The sequence below is a fragment of the Limulus polyphemus genome, unplaced genomic scaffold (assembly GCF_000517525.1).
Source record: "Limulus polyphemus unplaced genomic scaffold, Limulus_polyphemus-2.1.2 Scaffold1823, whole genome shotgun sequence".
In the NCBI taxonomy this organism is placed as follows: Eukaryota; Metazoa; Arthropoda; class Merostomata; order Xiphosura; family Limulidae; genus Limulus; species Limulus polyphemus.
In genome coordinates, this window is record NW_013667433.1 from 7,991 (window position 1) to 19,652 (window position 11,662).

The 11,662-nt window shown below is 36.3% G+C and overlaps 1 protein-coding gene across 1 annotated transcript in view; it reads left to right on the forward strand.

Moving 5' to 3' along the window:
- LOC106465060 (smoothened homolog) overlaps positions 1 to 11,662 on the forward strand; it is a 61,518-nt gene that overhangs the window by 7,066 nt on the left and 42,790 nt on the right. Inside the window, exon 2 of the mRNA XM_013925257.2 lies at positions 7,391 to 7,621. Within this exon, the coding sequence (XP_013780711.2) occupies positions 7,391 to 7,621 (231 nt within the window). The remainder of the gene's footprint in view (positions 1 to 7,390; positions 7,622 to 11,662) is intronic.

Genomic DNA, 11,662 nt, shown 5'->3' on the forward strand with positions numbered 1-11,662 from the left:
TGGCACCATTTCTTTCTTTTGAACCAATATCTCAATGAGGTAGGGTGTGTCTTTAGTCTGCTCCAAATTTTATATTGTTACAAACTTGCTCATCGTCAACATTTATATAATACAACATGCTTTGGTGTGAAGCGTCCTTATACCCACACAACTCTTTCACTGGTAAACACATCAGAAAGCCTTGCAGATGTCCAAGTGAGTATTTTTAACTTTAAATGTTTCTCACTCAGAACATAACGTATAAAATTCAGCCTACTTAAGCTTGTATGTATAGCTCTTTGTTTTTAATATTGTACTTTTAATAAAATGTTTTTCCAGTTATAGTCCAACAGTCAACAATAAACTTGTATGCACTCTTGGAAGCTGTACTACTTATGAACAGTTATGTTTGAGAAGTTAAAATTTTTCTTATGGATAAAAGTGTTTTTAACCTTAAAATGAATATTACTTTGCATGATAGATAGGCAACATACAATAAGAAAAAAAAATATATGAGAAAAACATTAATTTACACACCTTAAGATTTAATAAAAAAAATTGATATTTTGCGAATGAAAGCATTGTAATGTTTACTGATAATCTGCCAAATTTCCTTAACATTCACTTACTAATTTAAAAGTTACAGCGTGAAAACTATAACAAGCACAAAATGGTTACGAGGTCGGTCCCAGGATCCGAGTCCGTGCTGAAAGAGTTAACTACCACCTGAGGTCACATCTAAGTGAGTGCATGGCTCCTCAGTTATCTCGATACTGCCAGATCTCATTTATATTTTATTTAAAAAGTGTCTGGGGCAATGAGTTCTGTTGAGGAGAGTGACTTCTTTTCTAATGTCCATATTTCTGGTCCAGTCTCTTTATAGAGGCTGACCCTCAACAATAAATTCTTCCAGATGAATCCAGTCCAACACATATTAGCCTTGTTCTGGATTCTTTTCAAACTCTGCTTAGCTTATCACACTATGATGTTTTGTCATGTTCTAAGTAGGTTACCTTTTCTGTCCAAGATCTCTACATTTGGTGATCTGGCTGTTTTTTATTATGACACTCTTTGATTCCTTTTTCTAAATGATCATGAGTATTCTGGTTTACAGTATTTCAGAGGTAAGTTTACCTGTTTTAAATTTTACATTCTTGGAAATAAAATGGATTTCAAGCAGGTACTTAACTCTGAAATACATTCTCTCCCATCTTCCCACAGTCTGGAGAAATGTGTTGTGACTCACAACAGCAAACAAATAACTCTGACTTCTGACAGAAAAATGGAGCTTATATACTTTTCCTGGCACAAGTGCCATAAGTCACATGAAAGATACAAGAGTGGGTCACTTTGAGTAAGTTAACGTAAGTAATGTATTTCCTTAAAGACATTCAAAACCAAAAGTTGTGGTTGTTTATGGAGCAGGAATGCGTTGAAAAGAAAAGGCTTCTTAATTTTGGAGGTAAGTATCTGCTTGAAATTCATTTTCTAAAATTGTAAAAATTTCTTTCCAAACAGATTCAACCACTTTGTAATTGTCAAAAAAATGTTGTGTGGGTATGTAAGTATATTCTAGTTTGTCACTGTAATTTATGCAGACAGGGTATCATTCATATAGACTGCCATGAATGGACAATTTGCACCTATCCAACCATTTCATAATGAGTACTGTGCCTTTTTTTTCATATTAAGTTGTAGCACAAGAATTGTTATTTTTCTTTTTTCTTAAGTGTTATTTTGGATAAGCCACCATGGTAGTAGATAAATGATGAAAAAAAATGTTCTAAATGTAAATTTAGACCTCCTGTATTTTTTTATGTGGCCTAATTATTTTTAAGAAGTTTCATGCTTCCAAACAATCATGATTCGTGAAACTGAATAAAAATGCATGATCTTGGTCATGATGTGTTTAATTATGTTTGTTTTGCAATCATGTAAAGAAGGGTTGTATTTAGAATGTATATTGTTTTAAATCATTTTGTGAAAACAAAAGTACTCTTACCAAACTGCTCTAAGGTTGAGCACTGATATATTTAACTTATAAGTGCTTACAACAGTTATACATAAAATGGCATTCTGAGATGATACCTCACCTCCACATACAGAATAACTTGATGCCTTCATGCATCTGCCTATGAAATTTGCATGCCACTAGCCTTGAGCTGCCTCCCACTTAAAAAAAACGTGTTTATCAGGAACTGCACTAGTGCATGATGTCATCATCATGTGATGATAGCCTTCCATCAGTCAGAGGGTGACACAACCTCCTTGTGCAGTAAGTCTCTGTAAGCACTTATGCTCAATTCATTTTTTTATTTGGCAATGTCTTGAATAGATGTGTTCCAAGATTGTTAATCAATTATTTGAGATTTTCAATAGCTTATAACTGAGTTAACTTTGTTCGTGTTTCACATAATTAGTGTGGTTTCTTAATTTCACTTAGTAAAAAAAAAGAAAAACACATTTGGTGATTTCCCGCCATTATGAATTCACAAGTGATGGTAACTTCCACTTCATCCTGTGATAGTGACAATGTTACTAACATAGGACCTGTGGCTACTAGAGGATGTGTTCAATGTATTGTGGGTTCCTTCATGCATACTGAGCTTCCGCCTTCCATTTCTTCTTCCCAGTTTGAACATGACCAGGATGATGATGACTTTTATTGGCTATTTCCCCCACCAGGGCTTGCTATAGGCACAGCTTTATCTGTAAAGGAAAATCCTCACTCTTCTAATCTCTTCCTTGACATGATTTTGTATGTATGTTCTTCTCTTTCCCCTGTGTCTTTCTATTCCTCCTGTACTTTACTACATGAAGCACATACTCAAGAGTAATTTGGTTTCCCTTCTTCACCTGATATTAGGGTCCATGCAGACTCATATTTCAAACAACTACATACCAGTACTAACATGCTTTGTCTTCCACGTCTTCTTTAATCTTTTGTCTTGGCTTACAGCTATTTTTCATTTCCATTTCTTGATTCTTGGTTAACTGCTTGGGGTAGACCCCTTAACTTCTGTTTCCCTTTCTAGCAGAAAATTTTCATGCCTTCATCTCTTTCTTATTACCATTCTGCATTACATCTCATCACTTCACCTTATTTTGGAGGCACTTCATTGTGCTCTGGAGGACTTTTCTGGAGAGATTCACTCTCATGTTTTTAGCACTTTGGCCTGTACTTCTTCCTCTGCTCTTGAAACTTGTAGGAATGGGATGCTCTCCTAGCTAGTGTGCACCTTCTTCACACTTATGTTCCTGACTCACTGGAGATTCATGCTGAGGTGGCTCAGTATCAGTGCTCATTGTCTGCTTTGGTTTCTCATCTTTCTCAACCTCGCCCTTCTGTTCCTGCTTGTAGGCATGCTATATTCATGCTCTCATTCCCATTCCAGCTTCCAAACCTCCTCCTTCCCGTCCTCTCACTTCCCAACATCAGGGTCATCACTCATCTTGTCGATGTCTATCCTGATAAGTCTGGCTCTTTGAGAGCCCATATGTCTCTTTGCTAGCCTGTGATCTACATTTTTGACTGACCAATAGATTTTTCAGGTTCTCACCCATGGCTTATCTCTCCACTTTTCTTATTCTCCCCCTTTCCACTTTTCTGGTTTTTCTTCTTTCCTCGAATCACATTTATCTCCAGCACCCTTGAAAGCTATGGAAACAGTAGTTACCCCTACTCCAGGCTATTACTCTCAAGGAGGCCAGAGATTGGTATCTGATTATCAATCTGCCATCTCTTAATAAGTTTTTGTCATTCCTAGGTTCTCTATGGAGAGTTTCTTTTGTCATCACTAGCTCTTTTCACCTGGACTGCAGTTGACCAAGATTGAAGTTTTGAAATTCTTTTTACACATTCTGATCACCCTGTCCTTCAGATGGTTTTGTATTGTCCACCAAGATCATGTCTTCCAGTTCTGTGCCTTTCCTTTTGGCATTGTGTTCTCTTATGTCTTCAATCATGTTATGGGGGCATTTGCCAGTAGTGTTCGTGGATTGGGACAGAGGTTCCATTATTACATGGTTGATTGGCTTCTCCTTGTCCCATTTTGGGGGACTTCTCTCTGACCTGCATTCTTCAGTGGTATGCTGTTCAGCTGGGCTGGCTTGTCAAGCCTTCCAAGTTTTTCTCACATCTGCCCAATATTTGGTACATCTGGGCATGTTATTCATCATCCATCTCAATTGTGCTCAGCCTTCACCACTTCACCTGTGAGTAATGAAATCCCTGGTCACCAAGGTTCATGCTTCCCATTTACATCCTGCACATGAGGTTTTTCATTTATGGGGACTTTGGTTTCTCTTAAACCACTCATTCCTTTAGGCCATACACACGTGTCTTTAGTGAACATTGCAGGACCGGTGGAACTTTACTTGGGATCCATTGTCGTCAATAGTACAACTCTCCTCTCCTTTTGAAGACTTGTCTTGGTGGCACCAATGCCATGGTGGGCACTCACTTGCCAGAGAAGCCCACATTCTTCATCAGTGTACTTGAACTTCTTGCTGTCAGTTGGGCATGTTTCCATTTATTCCCTCATCTCATGGCTGATTCATTCCAACAATTTCATGGGCATTTTTTAAAAATCAACCATCAGATGATACTCATTCTAGGACTCTTTGCTTCCATGTATTGGACCTGCCATTTTGTAATCATTTCTATTAGGTTTCTCTCATAGCTTGTCATGTACCAGGAGCTCTGAACTTGATGGTTGATCGTCTCTCTCAGCCTGACAGGATTCTACTTCTGCATGCCTCTCATTTATGCCATTACCACTCCTCTCAACACCAAACTTCCTCTCTTCTGGTCCCTAATTCTTCATATTTATGCCCTGGTGGTCAGTGTTCTCAACCAGGACTGATCTCACCTCCTTCTGTATGCCTATCCTCCTTTTTGTGTCCTCACTTTGATACGTGACACTCCTTATTTGATCCTGTTGGTGGTGCTTCTTTGGCTGGTACAACCCTGGTGTGTTCTGCTTTGTCAGTTGGCATCCAAGCCCCTTTTTCCTCTGCTCCACTCTCTCTCTCACTTAGGAGTGTCATCCCTTCACCGTCACATGTGGGATTTGTCTGATCCATTGCCAAGGGGGTTGGCTTCCCTGACCAGGTAGCCTTTTTCTTATCCCATTCCTGTTGTCCTTCAACTTTCCATCTATCAACAGAAGTGGTGGGTTTTTTGACAGTAGTCCATCCTCTACTCTCTCCTCCAGGCTATCCAACTGTGGCCTACCTTTTGGTCTTTTTTTCATGGTTGTTCAACCATGGATTGTAAGTTTCCACCACTGCTGGTTATCAAGTGGTTTTATCAAATACACCTAGCTTTTCCTGTTGCCTTCAGGTTTTTTCTTCCCCTATCCTCTCCATTTTATTCAGATCCTTCTTTCTTCACCAACCCCTCTGTCCTACTTCCATGCCTGACTGGGACATTAATGTAGTTTTACATGCTCTTACATGTGCTCCATCCAAACCATTATCTTCATGTTCCTTATACCATCATTTTCTAAAAACATATTTCCTTCTCCTACTGGTCTGTAGTCATTGATATTTGAATGTATATGCCATCAATGCTTCCTGTACCCTCTTTCACCATACTTATTTACTTTTATACCCTGACTGGGCCTCCCTCCCTAAAACTTCGGCTGTTTGGGAAGGTGATCATTCTTTCTCTCCTATCTTCATACCTTTGATTTCCCACCTTTATGTTTGTTCAGACTCAAATTGCCGACTGTGTCCGGTTCAAGCTGTTTAATGCTACTTAGCACCTATATCACTCTTTTGGGGTCCCCATCATTGTTTTCTTCTACCTTAGGACCTTTTGCCTTCTACCATTAAAGGATAGGTTTGCCAACTCCTATGGTTGGTGTATTTTTCCATGGATATTGATGCTTGCAAGCTCTTTCACATTATGTCACATCAGCTTTGTCACCAGTCTCACGCTAGCTAACCCTTGAGGGATTTTGTATTCCTCAGGTCATTGTTCTTCAATTCACACACCATGTTTGAGAAGGTTATGTACATTTTCTTCTTCCCTTTTATAGTATCCCACCAGATGGCTGGTTTTGCCTTCCAAGTATTGCTTATATTCCCAAAATCTGCTTTGGGCCAGGGGTAATGGAAATTGCTGAAACCATCTGCTCTAGATCTAGTAGTACCCACTGTCAAGATGGGATGTTCCGCAAGAACACCAGAGGTATTCTCCTGGTATTAAATTTACTCAGTTGCCCAATTCATGCCATATTTTTTATGGACCATAAAGGAAAAGGCTAGCTGGAACCAGCAAAGTGATTGTCCACTTTTGCCCGTGGTTGCTGGCTTTTAAAAATAGGTTTTGACGTTACCCATTGCATTATTTCCAATAAAAGACCTTTCTGGCAGGCATCCAACAAGTATTTGGACACTTCTCTGGGTCTTTTCAGTGTAAATTCTCCCCTCTCCTCTTCTTTGAGTGGAGCACAGGAAACCCCTGCAAGTTACCAGTTCCTAGTGACTGGGGTGGTCAACCTTTGATTGTGTACAGCTCATTATAGTGGGAAGTAGGGCAGTGGTGGCACTGTCTGTGTAGTGTGGGTAAATCCCTTAAAAAATAGTATGCCCTTCTCCTGCAGCAGGACATGTTCATCACCCCTGTCCCAGTCTATCCAGTTAATTTGAAGTGAGATACCCTATGTGGTTTGATCACACCCTAATCACACTATACTTCTTGGCTCACTGATTGCTTGTGTGCTAGTGTTGAGCTGGTTGTGCTAAAATTCTGCTTATCACTGTGACACTTGGGGGTTCTTCTGCCTTTCCTTCCAGGCAAAAAATATCCCATGATTGAGATGAGATGCAGTTTCTCATTGGTGGACCCCTATGGAGTGCCTGCCATCGGGTATCACATTCCGTGGGCCTTCCCATCAGGCACTTTCTGAAGGGAACTCATCTAGGTTTGAAATATGCACTGGCCACTCCAACATTTCAGTGTGGGATTTTAGCTGTTCTGTGTGAGAAGGTGAGGTATCGTATCTGAAGTTAACATTTTCCTTACCCAAAAATGTCTATCTGATAGATACTCACTTCTGCACACCTTCCCTCCTGTCTTACTGACTTTTGGTGCACTTTCTTCTTGCCTTGTTTAAGAATGAAGTTAATTCAAGCACAAGTGCTTAAGGGGAGCTACTATGCAAGGAGGTGATGTTTCCCTTCGAATGGTGGAGGGCTATGATTGCATGATGACATCATGCACTAGTGTAGTTCACATCAAACATGTTTTGTTTAGGTGAGTGGTAGCTCAAGGATAGTGACATGCAAATCTCATAGGCAGATACATGAAGGAATCAAGCTGTTCTATGTGTGGAAGTGAATATCTGTTGGAAATAAATTTTCAGGTAAGGCAAATGTTAACTTTGAACTGTTTTATTAATAGGAACAGCTTACCTTATGGAGAGGACTTCAAAGTGTTCCCCGATGTTGGGCTGTAATTCAGCCTCTTCTGTGTGCTGTCTACTTACCTAAGTGTGAAAATGGACAAATAACTCTTCCAAGTCAAGAGATGTGCAAAGTCACCCGTGGCCCTTGTCAGGTTGTGCAGCATGAATTTGGTTGGCCTGAGTTTCTTCAATGTAATTCATTAGACAAATTTCCACCAGCATGCAAGGTGTGTTGTTTTTGTTTCTTCATTTAGTTTTTTTTGGGGGGAGGTTCTTGATTTATTTTATTCCATAAAAATATGCTAAAGTATGTCTGCTGTTACAAACACTGTTAGTATATGTTCTTTACAAACTTAAATTATGTGTTTAGCCCCTCTTTAAATAAATGTAGTAAAAATATATTTTTTGGTCCAACTTGCTTGTCAATTTACTTGCAATTAGGCATTGAATTATGCAATACAGCAATTATTTGTAACTAATTTTTCTACAGATTGTGATATACATGACTATTAAAGCATGTGATTGATAAAAGACATCTGGTTTGTATTCTCACTGACATATACAATAATCTCTTCAAAGATTATTAAGGAAATATTTTCACCTAATGAAGCTGTTGTGACTATCCAACAAAATTTAAATCTTTATTAAATGACTTTGCAAAGCTTACTATCAGACTGTTGTCCTTGGAGACCTGCTATACATACTATAATTATAAATGTACCTTCACAAAATATGGTAGGCTTTTATTATACTTTACCTAACTATTGTACACAAAAATATCACATTTTTAATAGAATAGTTCAAAAGACTTGTTTCTGAATTTTCAAATCCTTTGCTGAGTCAATTTGAAGGAAAGGCAGTTTTCATATTTTTTTTGCATAACCTATAGAACCTCATAATGGTTGTGAAGAATTTTCTTTTTTGTAAATTTTTTTTTATATGTTTTCTCTATCCTAACATTAACTGTAACAAAATTATTAATGTATGATGAAATTAAAAATTAAAATGTATGAAATAAAATGAATAATAGTCTTTTTGCTTTCTTTCAATGCATAATTTATTTCAGGTTTTGAAATGTCTTATCTTCAGGGGCATTGCTAGACAATGGCACATGACAGTGCCCTAAATCCCCAGTTGGTGTTTCAAAAAATCAGAAAAGAAAACCATGATTGATATCCTACTGAAATGACAAACATTCCCACACTTATGGGCCCAAGCCCTGTATCTTTTAAGCACCTAGCAACACCTCTGCTTATCTTCACAGTTTCAGTGATTAATCTTTTCACATCTGACTGACTTTGGACTGCAGGAGTACTTAGTTCCTCTTTAAAAAATAGTAAATCAAAGTGGGAGCCCATAAGCTGTTTTTCATAAACAGCACAGGCAGAGCACATAATCTTTACACTTGTTAGCATAACTGCATAAGCCTATTTTTTCTCACAAAGTTGATTGCCCAACAAAAGAATTTGTGTAACTTTCAAGTAAGCATTTTATAACATAAAAATGTACCATTCACTGTAATAAAATGTTCCAAAATTAGTTTGCTTTATCTGGGTTTCTAAGTAAGCTATAAATAGGCTAAAAGAATTCTGTTACTGCTTGGTGCAAGCTCAACGTTAATCAAGCACTTTTCAACTACTGTCTTTTGCTGCTCAAACTCCAAAATGAATAGTTATATTTATACAGAGGATAATCTATCAGTTATAAACATTCCCATTATGTTCAGAATTTTCTGACTTCTAAAAGAGGTTGTTGAAGTTTTCAACGAATTGAAAACAAACAATAAATAATTAGAAAAAAGAATCGAAAATTTGAAACTGCTACCTTTGTTTGCTAAACTATGAATAAATTTATCAAACTCACCAGATAAGGCCCTCTGCTCTCTCTCTGCTAAAGAATTTAGGAGCTTGGACATGTCACATAAAAAAATGAAGATTGAGAATTTTTGAATATTTCTGAAGATTAAGTTATTAAACTTAGATATTATAAATATTTGAATTTGAAACTGTTTTCTTACCAAGTTTGACATACATTGATAATATAGTTGTTTAATTAAATTTTAAATGTAACAATATAAAAGGTTGTGACATGCTCACTTTGATCCCACCATAGCAATGGAGTTAATATAGCTTGTAGAAGATGGAATATGGATATTCCAAAATGTTCAAATATTAAATGTCTGTTTCTGATTCACAAGTGCAAAATGTTTTTAGCTGTTGCCATTGTGCTTATGTTTATAGAAAAAATAAATTTGAACATAAGTAAAACTGAAACGTGATCTATTTTACATTAATCAATCATTATTAGGGTAAATGTCTCTCTGGTGGTTCAGCAGTAAACTTGAAGGCTTTTAACACTAACATTTGGGATTTGATTCCTGTGACTGACATAACAGTGATAGCCCACTGTGTAGGTTGGCTTTAAAACAAGCAAGCATTAGAGTAGGTAATACATTAATATGTTTTTTTTTGCTGCCTGAACATTTGAGATTTAATTATTGTACAGAAAAATAATGAGGCTTCTTTAAGAAATATTTTAAAGTGAGTTGTAAAAATTATAATAAACAAGAAATTGTTTTGTTTATGAAACTCAAAGTAATGTTAATTATGTATACAGTAGAATCTCGATTAACAGGCACTGTGCCTTTAAGGGCAGACCATTTTAGCCTCTTTCTTTTTTCTACTATTTGTAAACCAAATATCTATTGCAGTAAGAGGCATCTCGATATTCCGGATTAAGAGCAGTGTCTTTAGTTTTGTTCTCTGTACGGGCACTTTATAAGCGAGCAGTTATCTTTGTATGCCTGTACTGTATACTAAATTTCAAATGTCCCTGAAGGAGGACCAATATTCAAACAATTGCAATGTTTTTTGGATTGGCTCTGAACCATATACTGTAATAAATGTTTTCACAGATTCATAGTGCAATTTTATTACTCTGGGGAATTCTTGTTGTAAATACTGTAAGATACATAAGCTGATAAATTCCACATCGTGTTCTCAGTCAAGTCGGCTTATTTCTGTGCTTGTGCTTTGTTGCTCTCGAGAGTATTATATTACGGTGTCACTTAAACAGTCTAATGACAAAACCGTTGATTTTTTTGCTTTATTTTCAGGAATTTCTATTTCAGTTGTTGACAGTTCAAACTCTGAAGAGAAGTACTTTGAAACTTTTTGACCAATAATAAACAAAAAAGGGCACAACTAATCCACTCCAAGACCTCCTGTTGATAATGTTCCATGTCATGGCAACATGTAACTCAAGAACACCTGTGTCCTGCATGTACCAAAAAAAAATGGGGGGGCATTAAAATTCAGAAATTTAGTATGGTCAATATGAATCCAGCTTTGTATGACTCATTTTTCATATTAAGTACACTTTGCAGTTGAGGGCATTTGGATGCAATCTGAAGGGTGCCCTTAATGTTGAGGTTCTACTTACATATAAATTATTATACTTCTTTGTGATTCCAAGGAAGCCATAAGATTAAGTACCAATGAAATACATACTTGAGTGAAGTACTAAAAATTTATTTGACAGTCAAAACTGGAATCAACATACCTAAAAAGTTTATTTACAAACTGGTGTTTAATATTGATTTGTATGACATCAAGCTAAGCTGTTTCTAAGTTGACACATTTGAAGGGATGATAATAATAACCACATTTGTGGTTTGAATTAAACACAAACATTTACATATTTTCTAAACTATATAATGCATAAAAATTACCACAGATAAATTTGTTGAATTTTATTGCTTTTTTACAAAGAAACCAATCTTTTTGAACCCCAATTTTGGTGAAGGCTAATCTTAGTATATAGCAGTTTATTTTTTACTTAGTTTTCTTTTTGAATGTTAGTTTTTTGCTGGATGAAAGAATGCTCTAATTTATCATATTAATTCATCCTATCAATTTAACCCGATGACTACCGGCTACTAACTTTCTTAGTAGGCAATTCAAGTCTTGCTATATTTCATTCCAACCATAAAACTAGTGGACGAATATTTTCGAAAATTCATAAATACTTTGACAAATGTAGGTGGTTTAAGAAACATAAAGCCTATTACTTTTAATAAATTTAGTTTTTTTGCATTATGATCTTTAATATCTTGGAAAATTACACTAGGAAATCGTATATTTATAAGAAATGATTACAATATTTATATTTGCTACAGATTTGAACTTATTACTTTTAATCTTTTAGTACATTATTTTGAAATCCACAAAAAAAATTGTATCCTCCATAAAATGCAAATTTTATCTATT